At 40.4% G+C, this 22,280-nt stretch overlaps 1 protein-coding gene across 1 annotated transcript in view; it reads right to left on the reverse strand.

Annotated features, from left to right (window-relative positions):
* Positions 1 to 22,280, reverse strand: part of LOC139695525 (uncharacterized) — a 452,837-nt gene that overhangs the window by 38,399 nt on the left and 392,158 nt on the right. The window contains exons 4-6 of the mRNA XM_071594355.1: positions 11,551 to 11,745; positions 9,608 to 9,852; positions 5,810 to 6,020 (exon numbers count right to left, since the gene is read on the reverse strand). Coding sequence (XP_071450456.1) covers positions 5,810 to 6,020; positions 9,608 to 9,852; positions 11,551 to 11,745 — 651 coding nt within the window. The remainder of the gene's footprint in view (positions 1 to 5,809; positions 6,021 to 9,607; positions 9,853 to 11,550; positions 11,746 to 22,280) is intronic.

Below are 22,280 nucleotides of genomic sequence, written 5' to 3' on the forward strand. Positions count from 1 at the left end.
AATTCTTTCATGACGTAGATGGTAATAGGCATGATGTCCCACACACTTATGCATGCAAAGCTTAAAAAATGAAAATCAGAAGTGGGCAATGCGTTTTTTTTCCAAATGATGTATCTTTCTCGCATTCAATTAATGCATCCATTCTAATCTCTTAAGTTCCATAGACCACACCATTACCTTCTCGATTTTACAGATCAACTTATTTCTTGCATATATGTACTTACTGTAGCTATTTATTTAGCATCAGTCAAAAAGAGCACTTTTTGGACTTGACATCGGACTATTAACAGAGATTAATATAAAAATGGACACAATTGCATACACCCCAATCCTAGGTGGAGGAAAGGCCACCAAGGTGGGAATCGAACCAATGACCTTCGGGTTGCCAGACGAGAACCTTACTGCGCTGCCATGGAGGCCGGCAGCTATGATAAATAACAGGAGTTGACTGGTCATAATGTTTCATTTCTGCTTAAGGGCATCAGAATAGATTTCCCCATGGCACCATTAATTTTTAAAATTGCAATTCTACAGGTACATGATCACATGGCAATTTGTGAGAAACAATTGGTTTTTAAGCACCAATGCCATAGGTTTTGTCGTAAAATAGTATGAGCAAGCAATTTACCAAAAGGATGAAGAGAAAACTTTATTCCCCAATGATATAACTCATTAAAAACGTTCGAAATAAATAGCCATAATAAAAAACTTTGAAAGGCAGTAAACATGTATGTACAATTGAAACCTTCAAAAATTTCTTAAAATACGAGGGTCATCCGGTAAGTAGTACCCGTTCGTGCCGCATGAAGTGCTGACGACGCGAGTAGCCGCTGGACGAGGTCAGATAGCTTCAGTGGCTTGTCTGCCTTCTCTGAGCCAAGTTGCGTGACGCTAGCATTGCCTGTGTTGTTTCTGTGATTGTTTACAATGTTTAAAAAAATTGAGAACGCCGCCAGTTGTGAAGTGAGGGCAGTGATTAAATTCCTCAATGCAAGAAACGTTCGCCCATGTGATATTCATCGCCAATTAAAGGAGGTGTATGGAGACAATGTAATGGACGAGTCGTCTGTTCGGCGGTGGTGTCGCAACTTCAACATGGGGAGGGGGAACACACACGACGATGAGCGTTCGGGGAGACCGTCTGTCATTACAGACCAACTGGTGAGCTCAGTTGACGAATTCGTGAGGAACGATCGGCGCGTCACAATTGATGACATCTGTGAGCATTTTCCCAATGTTTCTCGAACAATTGTTCATGAAATTGTTAAACACCATCTGCATTATGCAAAAATTTGTGCAAGATGGGTCCCTCGCGTATCTCAATGAGCTGGCGGCGAAGGACTATGCAGCAGGAATACAGAAACTTGTCACACGTTATGACAAATGCCTTAATTTGCTTGGAGATTATGTTGAGAAGTAGTTTAAAGTATCCTCTTTCAAATAAAATTTTTTATGTTTGTTAATATTTACTTTTGTGTCTTTATTTCACGAACGGGTACTACTTTCCGGATGACCCTCGTAAGTGGAACTTCATCTTTCACTTCTAGATATAAGTAGAAAGATTTAAAAAATCTAATGCAATACGTATTGTCAAGGTAACTGGATGAACAAATAGCTCAACAAGAGGTGGACAAAATAAACAGAATTGTGACAGCACAGCAAATGGGATCGACAGGGTTATCAACAATAACCGTGCCAGGTGATTCCCTGATTAAATGAAAGCTGCCCCAATGAAAATCACAGCCTTAAGTGAGACAGAGGTTGAGTTTGGCTCATGCCGGAAGGGAACTTAGGTGTTAAATTAAAGTATAATTGAAGTATTGAATATTCATTTGATTCTTAAAATTAACTTAGGGCATATGTAACATTGATGTGTATGCATTCAGGAACACAGAGATAGCTTTCAGAATTATCATAAATGTTGCATAGTTCATCACTTTTTCATTTATTCTATTCTTACCTATCGCACATATCTGATCATGAGGTCATTTTGCCATTGTAATGGAGAATCACAGCTTAAACTGAGGAAGAGTTATGCTCCTGGCCTTCCACTTGTTTCAGAGTCATTCCAAAGAAATTTGTGACCGGTACTAAATACGTTGCTACACATATACATGATCGATATCTCTCAATAAATCTAGCTCAGAAGTCAAGATTGGGGGAAGCATCTAAGAGTTCTACTGGCAAGTTAAATGCCTTTAGTCTTAATTATAGCCAGGGCCATTAATTTCATTCGGCTTAGAACAAAGGAAATAACCCATTAGAGAAATGTAGTCTTATTGCTCACCATTCAATCAACAAGAATTTAAAAAGATTTGAACAATAGCACTGTTGAAAAGAAAAGGTTAGTTTGACAGTTCGTCAGGAAGCTTAGATTCATAAAAACTATGAAATTGTGAAAATCAGGAAGAAAGGTTTCAGGCAAGGCTTTGAAGGGATTCGTGAGAACCATCAGATGAAATATAAACAAATGAAGAAGCCTTGGATCCCCATCGGGGAGGAAGAAGCTTTCGAGCAAGGAGCCACCGAGGGATGGAAGGGATGAAGCTAAGAGGGGCTTGAGGAAGAAAAATACATTGAGTCGAAACTGGGCCAACATGCATTGGCATACCAGTGAAAGTTTGCTATTAATACTGACCCAATGCCTCGGTGATGACACCCGACTATGACAGCCAGTACCAATATTTAAGACTGGCATTATTGTTTAACTTAATAGCCCAACATCCAATATTTTTAGCAACAACTATCTAAGAAAACAAATCACACATAGTCACGCTCAATGATAGATAGTGAATGAGCTCCAACAGCATGAAAACAATATGTGCAATAAATTGGTATGTGAATACAGCATGATATACTGAATGCATGTGTGTATGAATATAGTACTGAGTTGTACACACCATTTAAGAAGTCAGCCAGGGTGAAAATGAGGGAATGGGCAAAATTGTATGAGCAGGGAAGGAGAAGGAGTAGTGGGATTACTTACACAAAGGAATACCATAAAACGTTACTTATAGAGTTAAGAGAAAATGGAGAATATGAATTACACTGCTCAACATGCAAATATTTTAAATCTATGAATTGAGATGGGACTGCTTTCATTCAAGACACGGAGTAAACTGAATGTGGTATTGGTCTAGCCTTTAACAAAAAATATTATAAACACAATGTAAAATTAAACTATCCCTTTTCAATTGCCTAAACACGTCATTTGATTACCACTTCCTACTGTGTGATGTCTACAATTTAGGTTGACTGCTTGTCTTTTTTTGTAATTTTTGTTTTTGCATTTGAAAGATCCCTTTTAACGACACAAATATTTGACCATTAACAATCACCAGTAATTCTAGAGCCATGAGTCTTGATAGTAAAATTATAGTTACGAAACATCAGAAAATATGAAAAATACACCAAAGTAAACTTGGATATCTAACATGAAAATGTATACAGGTAGGTATGTATGTACCTAGCTACAAAATATACAGCTGCCAGATATAATACAAAATGGTACGATCAACCATAATTATTGCTAATTAATCACCTTCGCATTAAAGTAAAATTGCCTAACTTTTTCGGTAGAATTCCAAATATTTTTGTTTCCAAAAATAATTAATATTAATAATAGCCACAAAAATGAATTAATACACATTCCCAAAATATTTAATGCAAATATCTACCCTATTTCAGGTTGAGTTGCCATTATAGCTTAACAAAAATTTCATCCCAAAATTCTTCCCTCCCAAAATACTTGAGTATAAGTACAAATAAAGAAAATAAAAATATGGAGCTTGATTCTGCAAAAGTAATGAATTCTTTTAATTGCTCTCCAAGGTTTTCACACTTCAATACTATATACAAAGTTTTTCACAAACTTTAAAGTAATTTTGAACATTGAAACCTAATATATTATTGTAATGAGATGCATTTTCATGCAATATGTAAACTATAATCTTGCAATGCAAGTAGTAAATATGTAATTTAAAGGAAATTTTTAAGTTTATACGAAGCCTTGCTTCGTCTGGATTGTGACTTTTGTCTTGACTTTTGAGACAGTAATTATTATTTCAATTAATGTGAAAGAACAAAGGCTTCAACAAATTTAAATCGTTTTATCATTAAAGAGGAGGTTTAAAGATGTTGCTTAGCGTTGGATTAATGACTGAAGTGAAAATCAGTCAAAGTAGACAGGGAATTCAATATTTGCATTCCAAAGCAAAATAATTTCAATACCTGATGATTGAAATACTCTTTCAATAGATATCTTACAAAAAAGGCGAAAGATGGCCACTGGATAGTTTTGTATGAAATTCAATCAATGACTGCAACATTACCATTTGTAAAATTTTCTTATCATGTTCTAAGTTTGAAATTGACTGGGATATAAACATGAAAATTTAGATTTAATAACACCTTTAGTGGTCAAATGGCCAACTAACATAAAGTAATTTAAAATGGAAATTTTACTCTTACAGAAGCAATCCATTTTCAAACATGTTTGACTAACTTGGAATTCTCTCTTCCAAGGCTACATTACTTTCAGATTTGGAAGAGAGAGAGAAAGCCAACTTATTTAAACACCCTGTTCATATGAAGGAAGCCATTTAAACATCCAAACTCCACATCCAAAAACATACTTATCGTATCATCGAATATCATCTCTCATTTATCATCATCAGTATTCAAAACTTCAGTTTAGACTAAGAATTTAAGTGGGCCGTTTGCACTACATTGAGTCTGAAATAAAAATTAAGTGCTTACATACTAAGAAAAAACCCATAAGATAAAATTATATTTGTGTGTGGAATATTTCCTTAAATCTAACCCTGAAAAATTCTACTTTTTATATTGATCCAGTTGAATACCTCTCTTTGGAACAACAAGATCTTGCAACGACAACTATTGTAAGGAAAACATATTCATTTAAGTCTTTAATTCTTTAATAGTATTTTATCCAAGATTGATTTTGGTCATAACTCCTCTAGTGCTTTTTAGGTGAAGTCAAAACCTATCTAAATTTATTATTTAGGCAATGCTAATGGCAAGGTAAAAAATCTAACAGCCAAGGGAACACACAAAGCAATACTTGAGTCTGACAATAAAATTTTGCGATGCAATGGTATGTACATATATTACCCAGGACCAAGTTGGGCACCCAGTCTTCTGACCCATCTTGATAAAGTTAAGTGAATACACTTAAATATATACTTAAAGATATGTAACAACACACATGTTAATCTACAGCAAAACAAGTGCAACTAGAAACAAAAAAATCAACAGGGAAAGTTGTGCAACTTTGCAAAGTAAAGGAGACACGTCAGGGCGTGAGCAAGTGCACGGGACGGGTTCAGTGTCCTCTGCCAACGAACGCTACAAGACAATGATGACCACTCTACTGTCGGTCGGGACTGAATTCATGGAAGGAGGAAAAGAGGCGGCACCATCAAGGGAGGAGTTTTCACATGTTTCCACATCATTTTAAACGTTTCTACATCATTATGGTGAGGCTGATGATGGAGAACCATAAAGAGCAACAACTTGTACAGGGGAAACAGCGGAAACTCCGCCCTTGACTATGAATCAGTGAGGCCACTCCGGGCCTGACGTTCCGCTGTTCACTTTGAGGGAAACAATGCCGTGACAGCTACGGAGGGAGAGGGGACAAGAGAGGGACAAGCTACTGCAAGCAAATAAATGTCTGACGGTGTCGTTTCTCAGGCAGGAGGAAAGGGTGCACCTTGCGAGCAACAACAACAGACTACAGGCGACAGACTGCAAGGGAGCGCAAACGGCTTGCCAGGGCGCCACCAACCATTGACGCTGTAGACGGCCGGCCCGAAGAGGTACCCTGGGTAGACGTAGGTCGCTGCGTGCGGGTGCGGCCCTTGGAACACATGTGCGTGGTGATACTGGGGGATTGTTTGGTGGGCGTGGCATGCATCGCCCCCTCCGGGACTCGAGATGGCCTCCTCCTGTGGGCTGCCTGGTGGGCCCGTCGACTCCGAACTAGGAGGACTGCAGTTCTGAAAAAGAAAAGGGGGCATATCAGAGGGCCATTCTATGCAACCCACTGCATTACGCTAGTTATCCTACGCATGTCTTTCAATTCACTCAAGCCTCTTTATACTCTAGTGAGGAGATTCATTTTCTTACACACACACTTCCAGCATTTTCCATATCTGCAATATTTTAGTGGCTTTGACAACATTGCCAGAGACACCCAGAAAGAATATTAAAATAAAAAGCATGTAGGGAAAGAAGATTTCTCAAAGAAGATGAAATGGACTACAAGAACCTCAAGTAAATATTTAAAGAAAAGACTTTTTCAAAATTTGACATGGAGTATAGTTTTGTACAGCCAGGAGATTTGGTTCTTGGGGCATGAGGATAAGTGTAGACTGTTGCCTTTTGAGATATTGTGAGTGTTTGGACAGGAGAGAATAAGAAAGGATAGCAAATAAAGAAGTGATATGTTAAATAAGAGACAATTAGGGAAGGTTCAAAGAATAATAAAAAGAATACATGGAAAAAGGACAAAGTAGATTGCAATGAATTGCAATGAAATTTCAATAAGAACCTGATAAAACTTACATGTGTGCGTAGAAGAAGGGATGAATGCAATGGATTTGCATTGCACAAGGCAGAGGGAGGAATGGAGAGGTGGCAGATTGGACCCAGAATGAAGCGAGGGAGATGAGAGACTATAACTATGTTGAGTTAATACTGTCATGCAATTTTAATGGCACTTATTGTTCGGTTGGGCCTTGAAGTATAAAATCATTAAGTTCACAAAATCATGGGTCTGTAAAGAAACAACCTTCACCTGTCAACTACTATTAGTAATTATAGCTGATAAATATTTTCCCACTCTTATTAATGAAAATTACTGCTATCATCATCGTTCACTCATGCAATAAGCACAAATAAAATACCACTTTATCAAATGACAACCCTTTTATTTTTTGGAGAAAATTCAGAGAGCATGATTGTAATATGTAAAACATAATCAAACACATTTTTTAATAGGTTAAAAAATTAATCCATGGTACCACTTCCAAAAAAAGTAGTTAGATGGAGGATGCAAGTAATTGACTTGAGTTTTTGGACACAAATTGCACTAAATCAACATTTAACTCAATGAATATTAACAAGATGTAGCAGTGCTAATGATTTCACCATGATAATAATTTCCATTTCTTAAGCATTAACTTTTTCTAAAGGCTTTGTTCCTCACCAAAACAAAACATAACAGTTCAAATAAATTTATTTTCTAGTGGAATGAGTCTAATAATGTAAAATTTAAAAAAATTGGGGCAGGCACAATATAATTGGGATTATCTTATTAACTCTCTCCCAAGGGATCTGGCTTTCCAAAATGTCAAACTATGAAAATGTATCTCCTTATATTACAGTTCAGTACGTCTATAAACCAAACAACTTATTACACGTGGGTCCAAAAGGCCCGTTGGCAATTTTTTTCAATTGAAATACTATTTGACAGTCAGGCCTAAGGAGTAATCTAGAAGCATATCACTCCCAATTCCTTCTCCAGAGGGTACGAGCAATTCAGCGGAGAATACACATTACAGGAGACACTTCTTGTGAGTGATCGTTCAACCTTCAGCCTGTCAGACCCAGACAGTTATACAGACAGTATAGTATAATTTGTTTTATGGCACTTACTTATGCATGTGATATTATTTGCTTCATTCTCAGACATTGTTTTACTTTGTCTTGTTTTGAATAGATCTCTTCAAGGGCAAGAAACAGAAGAGAATCCTAATTATTATGAGAATGCAAAAATTGATTCTAACTTAAAATATAACTCGGATAATTGCAGCATTTCCTTGTATTTAAGCAAAATTTAAGTGCAATTTTGATGAAAGACAGCAGAAATAATTATGGTGCACTAACTCACTGACTCAGATTGGATACATTTCATATTTATTGGTAAATAAAGTATTACTGCTAAACACGTGGCATGGCACATGCCATTATTTTTATACCAAATATATAACAAAAATTTATCGATAAATTATCTTCATAGAGTCATTGGAAAAATTGTCAATTCTTATATGAGTCCATCAGAGAGGCAATGCAACATGATGAACAGTGTTCTAAAATCCCAAGTGCCAAATGAAAGGATAATATGATCATGTTTCATAAGTATGAGCACATTAAATTTACTATGACTCATAATCAAAGCTAAATATCATTAATTAGAAGAAAGGCAGGATGAAGTTATTCATAAAAAAATAATTTTAAAATAAGTAGATGTTTTCATTGTGTGCTATTGTTCAATAACATCTCTTTTTCAGTCATTGCAATCATTTATGACTCTATATGCTCATCAGAAAATGTGGTTTTTTATAAGTAGTGTCTTGAAGCAATTTTTCAAAACTCAATTTTTGCACAATATCCTTGATAATCAAAAATGGTCCTCCATTAAAAAGTTGCCCCCATTAAAAATGAAATATCACCAAGTGCCTTGCGCACAAATACAACATACAGCTCCATTTTTGGTGATACATAATATCAGATGTTACTGAGCCAATAAATAGTAGGGGGTTGTAATTGGCAAGTCTGGCTCCTTCAATGGAAATTCTGGTATGATAAAAGAACCAATTACAATCAAGCACCTTGAATTTTGACAGAGATAAATTAAGAACTTGTGGCACACACATTAAGCATAAGAGCACATAAACCAACTCCCAAAGGGCTGATGCCACCTTGATTCCATTGACCCTGGATTCCTTGATTTCCTTCCTTTACCTCATGACCTAAGGTCAACTCCTTAATTGGTCACCAGGTGGAAAACAACTGACCAAATGTACTGTTGCACAAAGCAAGGCATTTATGATTGCCATCACAGAGTCTGACTATTCATGGCAGTAAATTAAGTGTGGGAGGTTGGTGCTGGGGTTGATGCAATCAATGAGATGATGGCCGGAAAATAACATAAATTTGAATTCTCTCAACTTATTTGAAATGCTAACCATGGTGACCTAATCTTCATATCACACTATTTAATATTCAATTCTGATTTTCATGAAAATGAAATTATGATAATTATATTTGACACAAAGGAACTATTAACTGGTAGGATGTAAAAAAATTGGATTGAACTGATTACCATTTATTGCACAGTGGCTGTTGATAAATACCTGAACTGAATTGTTCCTCTACATAACACAGGTATGTGTGGTACACTACTGAAGTTTGTTTTGTACAAAGGGATATTGTGGAGAGTAGGGAATGGCATGGTTCACCACCCTTCATGGTACCAAACCTACCCACGGCTACAAATGACAAGTTCTCTTGCCCTGGGTACTAATTCCGGAAACATTTTATAATGTAGGGTAATAGTTAGGGTATGATATTAGTATCCAACAAGAAAATAAATTATTCCCACTCTTTGAGTAGCGGTAGCAGGGACACTAGTATCTAGGGTTTTTCGCCCAAAGTACTGGTACAAGGGTTACTTTTCTCGCCCTCAGTGACAACCACTGACAGTTGGCCACTTCCTCAGCCGCTCCGATTCTCTCGGCTCTCTGTGCATCACGCGTGTTTTCCCGCGCACCACAGAGCACCCACCCACCACTGTACGCACCTGGGAATCAGTGGAGTACCTCTTCCTTCTCGTCTCCGAGTACCCTGGGCTGGCCACCAGCTGGCACCACTGCACGTCGCCAGTGGCGCCGGGCGGCCGAGACGCGTACCAGTCGATGGTCTGGAGCGGGGGCAGGGTGTGCGGGGGCGGTTGGTGCGGGGGCGGCGCGCCCACGTACGGGAAGCTGTACCCGGCGGCCGCCGCCGCCATCGCCGCGTAAGGGTCGTAGAGTTCGTAACTCCCGCCTGAAGAAATGATTTCAAGAGGGGGTGAGGATAAAGGACACACTAAGGCCATTCCTTCACGGTCAAATCGAGGTTCCCATCAGAAATTCCGACCAAGTAAAGAGGCTCGGGCGTAGTGACAGATACTCCGGCAATTTCAACGACGTATCTCTATCAACACGGTTTTATCCATTCACACGGGATGACTTATTGACACTTGCACTTAATTTTCTCTTGGTAATTATGTCGTACCTCTTCCGGCCGTTTAAACAGTAAGCCATTAAGTTTATCATTTTTCAAATAAATTATCTTATAGGAAATTTGGCCCCGTCTGATGCGTACACAGTCAATTAAAAAATATTTCATATCCAGATAGTCCCATGCTTAAAACCCCTATCACCCCTAAGGGTATTTCAGCGGAGCAGCTGAGTATTCCGCGGCCTCCGCATGTAGTTAGGGCCTTTTTTAAGATTTGGGGGCCTTTTAAGATTTGGGGGCCTTTTAATATTTAATTGCAAACTACAGTTGTAGCAAATTTCAATTTTGAGCATTTATTTTCTGGAAGAATAACTTTAAAAATTCAAACTGTATAGTTATATTTACTTTACCATGCTAATAAATTACATCATGTATTAAATGTTTTATTGGGCTTACGCCCTCGACGCCACTGTATTTATTTATAGGAATTGCTCGAAAACTTACTTTTAAGTTAGGTTTTTTCAAGTCCTGATGGCACATCTAGTCACAATTCATTCCATGAAATTAAATGCGCATCGCATTTATATATTTGAGAAATATTCCACCTTCAAATTATGGGTTGCCTCTTTTAAACAGTAAATCAGCTCATTACCCAAGAGTAAGACGGTGTTGATACAGTTTTCACTCTCTACTGTGACAATACAATACAGGAAATCAGTTTGCTTGACAAATAGCATGCATTTTATAGCAAAATTAGTGGAAATATCTTTTCTGCTGAAGTGTGATATTGATTCTAAATTCCGGAAGGCATTTAAGGCATAATTGGGGATAGAATGCACGCGAGAATGGTGTCAAGCTACATAAATACTTAAATAATAAATATACAGGTATGCTAGGCTATCATTATTTCGCGAATATTAACCAAAACAACATGCAAGTGATATATATTTAAAATGGAAATTTTCTTTTTCATCCATCCGAAGGAAGTGGGAAAAATAATAATCGCACTTGCACGAACAAGATGAGTTGTTAAATTTCGAATTTTTAATAAAGTTTTCATGATTGACCCGAATTTCTTGGACATGCGGATGAATGAAAACATAATTCAAAAGTTTATCATAATGCCTTACATATTTCATTATTTAAAAACAAAAATTCCCTCGGACTGCATTATAATTATTGTACATGAACGACATTCACTCGAGAATTGTAAATTGTTTGACAGTTATTGCAAAAAAAAAAGGATTTTTGAATGCGTTCTTTTACAGGAACCGAATTTCGTCGCTGAATGAATTCGACATGAAAGTTTGCGTCGTTATCGAATAGTAACACGGCGTCATTTTGCTTTGAGTGTTTATCAACGTGCTTGAAATTCGTTTCCGGAGGCAGAAGAGCAAAGGAGAGGGAAAGCGCACAATTCGTTGAGGATCGTCCTCGCCCCGCGAAGGCCGGCGTCGCCCCGAGTCCGCCCGTGCGTGGTTTGCCCGGGGCGAGCAGTCGGCGACGATTTGTAAGGCTCACCATTAACGTAGTAGGCGCCCCCGTTGGGTATGGCCGCGCCGCCCTGGTCCACGTGGTACGCCCCGCCGTACGAGTAGCCGCCGTTCGTGTATCCGTTGACGTAGGTGTAGCCGTTGCACCCGCCACCGTCCTCGTCGCCCCCGGAGCCGTTCACGGGGGCCGACGTGTAGGGCTGCTCCGAGGAGGAGGAGGCATCTGCGGAGGGAGGGAGAGAAGGACGGGATGAAACACTGGTCGTTCGGCGACGTTCTGCAATAGGGCGGGGAGCCAGGAGGAAAGAAGCCAGTGGGAACAGCAAGCACCCAACACGAATCCATGTAAATACCCTGGCGAACCATTTAAATTACGAGAGTCCATCAATGGGTGCTTAGAAAATCCGGGAGTTGGAGCTCGTAGCATCGAAAAGGGTTTGCTCCACATAAGAATCCTCTCTCACTAGACTGCTGTTGAAGTTTCGGCCATCACGTGATGTCACTTTCATTGCCGATTGAAGCGACAAACTTTCGCTTGTTCTTTCCGAAATGGAATTGGGTTTCGTACGGTGCCGTTAATTAATTAACAATTCTTTCTTATAGGTCCGAAAATTGGAAAACCCCTGGGAAAAATGGATCGAATTAAAATAGGGAATACGCATGCTGAAACATAAAAAAATAGTCCACCCAAAATATTTTTCCCTCATCGAACGACCCACGGCCAATCGATTATTCCTCGACTCCCAATAATGTCTCCAGCTCACTTCATCTCCCCCGCCCGACAACATCCCATTTCTCTTTGCCTCCCTCTGCTTCGCTTACTCACTTGTTCGCTTAATCGGAATTCCATTGCCACTCTCGATACAATCTTCCCTCCTGCCTTCTTCGACTTTCTCGCCACGACGGTACTCGCTTATTCCACGCCATGATACCTCTTAATTTGTTTCCATTTCCAAGAAACTTCTTCCATTCGTCTCCATTCCCACGATATCTCCAAAGCTTCCATCAACAGTCATCCACTGGCACTATCGACCAGGTTGCCGAGACACGCAGACATACTTTCCATTTACATTAAATGGGAAACGGATACAATAAGTTATCCCACAGCTCTGTGACATTCCATTTCATATTGATTCATTGGTTCAGAAACTTTGACGAAATCGCAAAATTGAACTCGATGAATTACATCCATCTTTAGGCGATTTACTCATGTATATTCATTGCAAATCGGCTTTCATTATCCAGTTCTTTTTTACATTTTTTAGCACTCAAATGTAATTATATTTTCATTGAATGTATTTGATGATTGGTTACATGGAAGAAGGGACTTACGCAGACTCAACTTCGCCCGAGTAAAGCCGAATTATCATCGTCGTGAGGATGATAATAATTCATTTAAAACTGTGTCTCGAGTTTTTCATTTTCGTCAAATTTTCGGAAATAATTGATTAATCAAAGTGACATTGGAAATGATTCGAAAAATAGAGATCGGATGCCCTAATAATCATCGGGACGTACAGTCCTGTCATTCAACTGTAACCACCAATGGCCCACAATAATAAAACCCACGAAACTTTGTTACTTCAATGAAAAACTCGATGCAAATCCCATCAAACGTGACTCTTGGAAGTTCTTAAAACCTTCCTTGAATGAAATGACGATTGAAACAAAGTCTCCCTCAACAAAGGAATTCTCCTCGCTGTACTGCGATGAATCGGTCAAAAATATTAAAAATGGCTGACAATAGCAGAATCGTAACTTAAACATCCCCCACGAGGTAGTTTGGGCTAGAAAAGAAGTGGCTAGAAGAAGTGAGACCGTATCGTTATTTGTGGAGCAGAGTGGAGGGAGGGATGGAGGAACGGAAGATCCCAGGCAAAGGAGACGTTCTACCAGCAAAGGAGACGTTCTACCAGAAGTGGTCCAATTAGAGGCGGCAACGCAGGAACTTCTTTCAAACACGTATCTGGAGCGCGCTTCTCCGCGGTAATGAGGCACACACAGCATCTGACAGCAGCGGGAAAGATTGTAGGCACAGGGAATGTGATGCTATCGCAGGAAAACGAAGGAGATCAAAAGGTCGGATCAAGTGGCCGACAAAAAGGGTGCTGAGGAAGGTAGGCAAAAAATAAGTCTAATTTGAAATTTCGCAAAGAAGAATAATATCCTGACGTCGGTCACATTTCGAGGCACCACAGAGAGATTTAACTGAGATTGGAAGGGAAGGCGAAGGTGGATTTTATAAAGGAAGAACTCGGATGCGAGATACGATGCTACGTACTAAGCAAGTGATGACGGCGGTGGTAATTTCACGTTGGCAATATTACAATGGCATTCCACGGCGACAAATAGTTGCGATGCATTTCTTCAGTCTGACATGTTTACATTCTTTGATGATGACATTAATGTACATGTGCGAAGAAGGAAGGGGGGTAACAACGAGTGAGGATACGGAGCCAATGATGCGGAGGCTATCGCTATCTAGTCTGGACGAGGGAAGGTTTTTCCATCTTTAGGTGGCTTGGATCTCCGGGTGTCGTTCACACTGCCACCACAAGTGAGCGCGAGAATCCATCTGTCAATGGCGACAGGACTGAAACAGAAATAAACATTCAGAAATCGGTCAACGCTAAAAAACTACACAACACTAAAACATTCACCAGGCCAATTGTTCCATCATTTGCTATTTTAACACGCTGAATAATTCAACTCTCTTTGGATATACTCTTTTGGCATGAGTAAATAGGTCTGATGCGACTAATTAGAATTAGATGTTGCTCTTGCGACTAGCTAGGCACAAGCAACTACAGAGTATATTGTATGCATACTTACTATACCCACACACCACCCTTTACCCTGTTTCCTCCGAGGCAATAAAAAACAAAATTACCTATTTTAAATTATTCAAGAAGGTCAGCACCTTCCACGCATTTCCTTCACTCTGGCCAGCCAATGGCCGCCTCCGCATCACATCTACATCTACTTAATACTCCGCAAGCCGCCGCAAGGGCGTGTGGTGGGGGGTGTTAGGACACCACCCGTAATTTGGAAAAGAAAAAGAAAAAAAAAATCGCATGCAATAGAAAATCCTGAAAGTATACCTAACAGCTTTGCAGTGTTTAACTTTGCTCCGACTTGTAAATTCAATGTTTTTAATATTTCTAAAGTGACTTTGGTTTCTTACTATTATGATTTCTGATTGTTCGGGGAAAGAATGAGTATTTGTACCTATCTGTGCTGGAATCTATCTCCCTTAGTTTATCTTTGTGGTCTGATCTACCTAAGTAGTGTGGGGCCATTAGAATTCCTTCAGTGTCATAGTTAAACTCGTTTGTTCTGAACCTTTCGAAAAGTCTAAGCCTCGCTTGTTCTCTCCGCACTTCAAGTGGTTCCCAGCCTAAATCCCCTAAGAGACCCGTCACACTTGTGTCCTTATCGTAACAATTTTTAACGAATCTAGCGGATTTTCTCCGGACTGTATCTAATTCTTTTTGCCAAATTTTCTCCCAAGAATCCCAAATACTTGCGGCATATTCCAAATGAGGTCTAACTAGAGCAAAATAACACCTCTCTTTAACTTTTTCATTACATTTCCCCACCACCCGTTTTATGAAGCCAAGTTACATTGAATATCATCACACATCATACAATCACATTGAATATCGTTTAACAGTTTATAAAACTAGTATTCAAGACTATAAATGAACTAATAATTTTGCATGCGCGAATGGAGCTCTGACACCCCCCGCAACGCGCTTCTACTGCGACTTGCGAGGTACATTGCGTAAATGCAAATGAGTGAAAAAATATTAATCGTTCTGAGAGAACCTTTGAAAATATTCACCGTTGGCTTTCAAGGTTTCCCTTTCTCTCGCACCATTTCGTCTTCTCTCGAGCATAGGTTACGAGACAGCCAAAACCTCCAAGTGCCCCAAAATGATGAATTGTGGGATGTCATGAATCTGTCATAGCCAGATCAATGCCGGGGAAAACATGGAGGTTCGACCAAAAACATCAGCGCTTTTAGGATTTGATCAAAAAGAGAAAGGAAGAGGGGAATGATTCACGCCAGAGCGTAAACCGGGACGCCAGCAACCCCATAACCACCCCCCCCCCCGTCCCCGCCCCCTAGCATAGGTCCGAACTGGAACTGAATTACTAAAACAAGTCCGATAAATGTTGTTCGCCCACGCTCGCACGATGCCTGCCCGTTAATATTTTCCCCCAATTCGCTTTACAATACAGCTTAACACCACGAACCCCTGCCAGATCAACATGCCTACCCAAGGCAGGGGTACAAACCCCTGGCCTGCGCCACTGAACGCCGCGATGAACGCACGTTTCGGATGGAGATGGAAGGACCCTCTTCCCAGAACAATGGAGTCGGCAGACACGACCACTCCTCCCCAGCAACTGTGTCAACCGAGGCCCTTCCCGAAGTCCCATCTTTGGACCCTTCCAGCAACCCTTCGACCCAACACCACCCTCCCGCATTCCCTGACACAGGCAGATAACATGGAGATGCACGCTCCCGGGCATGGCAACGGGCGGGATTCAAATGAGGAGCAGGTGTCTGGCAGCAAGGCACCTGGGCGGGTGCTCGCGACGGTCTAACGAGCACCGCACGCACCTCCGCCGTTAGCAACCACCTCCATTAGTTTCTCTCCCCCCCACGTCGCCCCTTCTCATTCGCGCGAGGCCTTCACGTCACCAGGTGACTGTCTGCACTTTTACCTGGAGAGAGGAAGCGGACGCCTTTTGGTGCATCTGGCGCGGGGGAAGAATCGGGAGTGATAGGTGACACGCGCGCTCTTCTTTTGTTTCCGATTCCGCTCCGACAACACCTTGGCTCCCACGCGATGGCGTCATCATACCTCCACCGCCAACTTATTCCTTTTTCTTACTCGTATTGGTGAAAGAAGACTCACGTTTCGGCACGGAACACACGTAGGTCACATCTGCCCACTCGGTGTCACCCTTTCGCGTTCCCTCCGTTTGTTCACCGGACTACTCCGGGCCTCTTCGACTGGGGCAGTGATCGTTGGCTGGCCGAAAGAGTTTGGTTTAATCAATGCTATTTATCATTATTGATAATCCATCGGTTAAGTTAGGTTTTGGATGGATGCAAAACATCAAACGGTACAGTGATAATTCCCTTCTCTCTCTATTTATATATATATATATATATATATATATATATATATACATATATATATATACATATATATATACATATATATATATACATATATATATATGTATATATATATATATATATACATGCAAAAGAGGAAAGGGAAGGAACAGGATAGGGATGTTGGACGGGATGAAGGGAGGAAGAAAGTACTCAGAAATGAAGAGGGACCTGATATAGAGTAGGATGATGGATTTTGTGTTTTGTTAGGAGTAATAAAATATTTGTTTGGTAGTTGTGTCCATCGAAAAACCTACCTTGACCGGTAGATTACCTTAAAAAAAAAAAATATATATATATATATATACATATATATACATATATATACATATATATATATATATATATACATATATATATATACATATATATACATATATATACATATATACACATATATACATATATATACATATATATACATATATACATATATATACATATATATACACATATATATACACATATATATATATACATATATATATACATATATATATATATGTATATATATATATGTATATGTATATGTATATGTATATATATATATATATATATATATATATATATATATATATACATATACATATACATATACATATACATATACATATACATATACATATATATACATATACATATATATACATATACATATATATACATATACATATATATACATATACATATATATATATATATATATATATATATGTATTTCCATCCATCTCTAGACAAGATTTACGTAAGAGGCCAAAAAATATTAAAAACCGCAGCGGAGGAACAGCGGGAGAGGCGAACATTCGACTTGTCGGCTAGTGACACTTTATAAGAACAATTTGAGTTTGAATGGCGTTATCTTGATGCCATTTTGGGGCCAAAGCATTTATTCGGTGAATCAAGGTGAAAACCAGTCGCACAAACAATGGCGCCGGAGAAGAGCTCCCATCACTCTTCGGGACGACAAAATTGAGGTCAAATGGCGTCATGAGGTCATTTCTTCTTCCCTAATACAAGGAGGAAGATGTTTATTTGCGAGTGCTTTGAAATGCATTGATTGGTAAACCCCTTAGTACGACGGCAGGAGGGATCATGCTGATATGGCGAGAATCATAAACAGTAAAACCAACAGGTTTCATAATGCGTATCATTTACACCATATTTATTTATTTATTTATTTATCGACTTAATTGGGCGAGGTTGAGACTAATAGTCCCTTCTTCCACCTAACCCTACTAATGTAAGACATTATATTGAAGACGATCACATACACCATACGAAGAAGAGATCAGATTAGCTGCTACTATCGGCGCACCGGGGGCCAACATTTAAGCTGAGTGACCTCATCATTAGCCATTCCGCCAAGGTCTTACTCTGCTGCAACCCTGCCGTAGCATCTCGCCTCGAAAGATTTTTGAACTCTTACACTGGGGTGCTCGTAAAACTAGTTCTTAAATCTGGAGCCGTACTTAAGGGGCATGAATCCTCGATTAGTCAATAACATTTCAGTGACAAATAATTTTTAAAGGTGCAGAATCTAGAGTAGAATCACTGCCGTCACGTACTCTCTTGTTCGCTTGCGTGGTTCTAAATTCAGAAGAAAAAGCTAAAGATTGGCAGATTTGAGAAAATTACATTTGAGAAAATTACATTGACTTTTTGAAATTCCTTAGTTTACAGTAGGATCATTTTTAATCAATCGATTCATCGCAAATGCATTTCTCTGGCTTTCGATAACAATACATTCCGCAAAACAAACACCAATTACACGAACAAATACAATCTTTTTGACGCTTACATATTAAGATTATCAACGGTCGAAAGAAAATTTTCATAGAATTAGTAACTATCTAAGCCATTAGAGATGTTAAAATAATTATCACGCCAAACATAGTTTTCATATCTAACACGCTTGAATATGGTTTAGAACGGAATTTTAAGGCGTTAAGTCACGTGTTAGTTAGCGTTCGGTTCGCAAGATGTCGGCAAATTTTCTTTGAGCGCATCGAGTCTCCAAGATGGACCAGTCAAAACTAGAGATTCAATGGCGCCATTTAAATGAAGTGATATTTTAATCCCTTAAGGATCGGGATTATGAATGAGACGGGGAAGACGTATGTATCCGGCGAGGCCCAGCCGCCATTTCATTCCAGTCAATGGGTGAAAACAAAAGAGCGACGCGGAGCGAGGATTACCGCCGCTGATGGGGAGGGAGAAGGCAAGCGTTGTTCTAGCCCAGAACGCAAGACAGTGAGTCAAAAATAATCAAATACGGCTCGCGAGGCCAGATATTTAGGCGCTAACGGCTGGAAATCCATCGACGGCACGACTCGCCAAGACATTCGGCACACCTGCCAATGAGCAACGAGGCGGCGGCCAAGAGATGAGAACGTCCCGTATGCGACGCGCGGGGGGTGGCGGGGGAGGAGGAGACGATGGCCGCCGAAGGCTGAGATGTGAGACGGATGGATGCCATGCTACACTGCTGAGTATCACCCAACAAGACATTACCAAAACCGGCTAAGAGCCCACGAACCACTACCCGCATCAAAATGATCTCTTAGAGCATCAAAGAGATCTTCTTCCCTAATGTCTCCATATAGGTGGCAGGCCAATATTTTTCGGACACTCATTTTTTAAAGAAACGATTACCATACGCATAACAATATGATAGCTCATATAATCCTCAGAAATATGTCGATTTGAAGTAATATTAAAGTAGTGTCAGTGTTGCTATTCATTGTAGTAGTTATTAGGGGAGGCGACCGACTGCTGAGGTCATTTGAGCCATAGGGGATAACCAGGAAAGGATGAAGGGTGGAGAGAAACTCAGCGTCGGCAATAGCCTACTCTTTACGAAAGGCGCCAAGGGGTCCGCAGTTTAACGTCCCATCCGACGGACGGCGTACTCACTCATGGTGCCCTCCACAAAGTTGCTATTCATGTACGTGTTAATGCCAAATAGTGGCAGTAGCTTTCCAAGTGAAGCTGCGATAAACCTTGGATATTTTCTCCTGCAGAATTTTCTATTTCTATACAACTTCCATTACATAGAAAATTATCGGGGTCATAAGGACGTAGAGTGGAGGCTTCTTAAATGAGAGTGTAGAGAAGGATAGAGAAGGTGAAATGGACAGAGAAGAAAACAAATGAGGAAGTACTTGGTATGGTGGGCGAAGAGAGGGGTTTGTTGGAATAGATCCTAGGGAGGCAGGAAAAATGGATGAAGGGCCTATTAATCAGCAGAGGGGTGTTGAAGACTGTGATAGAGGGGAGAATGTTGGGAAAACGAGGAAAGGGAGGACAAAGATAGGGATGTTGGAAGGGATGAAGGGAGGAAGGAAGTACTCAGAGATGAAGAGGGACCTCATGTAGACTAGGTTGCTGGATTGTAATCTATCGGTTAAGGTAGGTTTTTGGATGGACACAACTACCAAGTTAATATTTTATGACTCCTAGCAAAACACAATCATACAATATACAATCCCTTTTCCTTATATCTGTTTCTATATAAATGTATATATATATATATATATATATATATATATATATATATATATATATATATATGAGGTAATCTACCGGTTAAGGTAGGTTTTTGGATGGACATAATTAGTAATTAAATAATTTTTGACCCCTAGCAAAACATAACATCCTACTCTATATCAGGTCTCTCTTCAGCTCTGAGGAGGGATGCATATATATGTATTAATACATACATCCCTCATCATATATGCATACATCATATATGTAATTATATACACACACATATATATACACACACACACACATACATTCACAGGTACACACAAGCGTGGCAAAATGACTTCAGTGTTTAAATAGCTGATAACGAGCCCAGGTAATACAAAGAGTGAGAGATAGGATCAGTCCCCAAGCAGGGCGCGGCCATTACGAATCACCCTTCTGGACTGTTGGTGCGACGACACACACGATAGGAAGGGTGTTTGGAGCATTTGAATAAATGGCGGGGGAAATGGACGCGGGTCGAGGGCTAAATCGAAGGGAAATGTCCAACACCAACAGGACAGCAATAGGTGTAAGTCCAGAAGAAGGGGAGAATGTAAAGGGTGTTAATGAAGCGATAGTCAGAGGGAGGAGTGGAGAGGGAGGAGTGGAGAGTAGGAATGTTGGTCAGGGGACGAATGAAGGGCTGTAGGAGGAGAGGGTGCGTGGAGTCCAGCCTGGTTGGATGTTTTGAGTCGATTTAGGCTTAGATGTGCTCCAGTGTGAGTCCAGACATCTACACGTAGCCGTGGAGCACTGTCGATTTATCAATTGCGTTTATGAGGCAATTGGGCTTAGATTTGGAGAACATTTTACCCATGCGATTTGAACTTAATAGGCGTGGTGACGTGTGCCGGCGATGATTTTTATGAACTGTGACCTTCCGAGGTCCAAACGAGTGACTGACGGGATAACAGAGAGAGAGAGAGAGAGACAAATTACCCAAGCGGGCGGAATGGAATATGGTCACGCAATCATGGGAGATATTCACGGTATGAAAATAATGATTCTCCTTGTCCCCGTAGCGAATGAATATATTCCCCCCGGAGGTCTCTTCCCTCGATCCCAACGGCACGTGACTGCGCTCGGGTTACTCCCTCGACCACCCCCACCCTCCCGTTGTTTCAACAAGGGGACCACGCATCCATCTTTAAACGTTATGCATCAATCGATTTATTTTATCTTATTTTTTTTAATTTTATCCATCAACCGACGGATTTTTTACTCATTTACGTTGGTATTAATAGATACACATCTTGGCCTAAAAATAAAATATGGATTGATTACCAGGATCAATTACCAATTATACTCACTACAAATTGAACTTTGTCGGAGCATTATTCATTTGAAGTTTAAGTGCGTACGGCCCCCAGTTTTCCGCGACTAGGGAAGTTCCACCCATAAGAAATACACTCCAAACAGGCTGAGCTCAACCACAGTTACGAGTAAATACCACCCCAAGTATTTCTAAAGCTAGAAAACTAGTTACTGAGTAGTTACGACCGAGGGATTCATAAATAATTCTTGGGAACAAGACGAAGAACCAACGACTCGGACCGCGCTTCCGATCCCCGATTTCGAAATGGGTTTCCAGAGACGACCGCTTCGGCGCCCCTGGGCACTGCGATCGACACGGCACGAACTGACGGACGAGCACGGTTTTGCGACGCCGGGAAATCCAGCGAGGAGCCTGGAGTCGCTGGGGTATCACCGTGCGAGTCACGGCGATAACGAGGCGGTCACGCCCCGAAGGATGCGAGGTAAGTCACTTCCGAAGCCCCGGCACACATAAGTCGACGGGCACCAATTACATGACTGGTGCGAAGCGGGAGCAGGATTCGCCGTGTGCGCGGTCGAGAGGGGTGACCACCGACCCAAGAGCCGCGGAATGAAATGCGTGCAACGATTCAACACGCAATCTACACTGGGAGCGACGAACCCCCGTCGGAAAACAAATGAATCCTATTACGCGAATAAGCACGCAAGCCGCCCAGCGACGACACGCGGGGCGCGCGTGACGAAGACGAGGAACTGAAGGT

The sequence above is a fragment of the Hetaerina americana genome, unplaced genomic scaffold (genome assembly GCF_022747635.1).
Source record: "Hetaerina americana unplaced genomic scaffold, ioHetAmer1.1.p SCAF_6, whole genome shotgun sequence".
Lineage (NCBI taxonomy): Eukaryota > Metazoa > Arthropoda > Insecta > Odonata > Calopterygidae > Hetaerina > Hetaerina americana.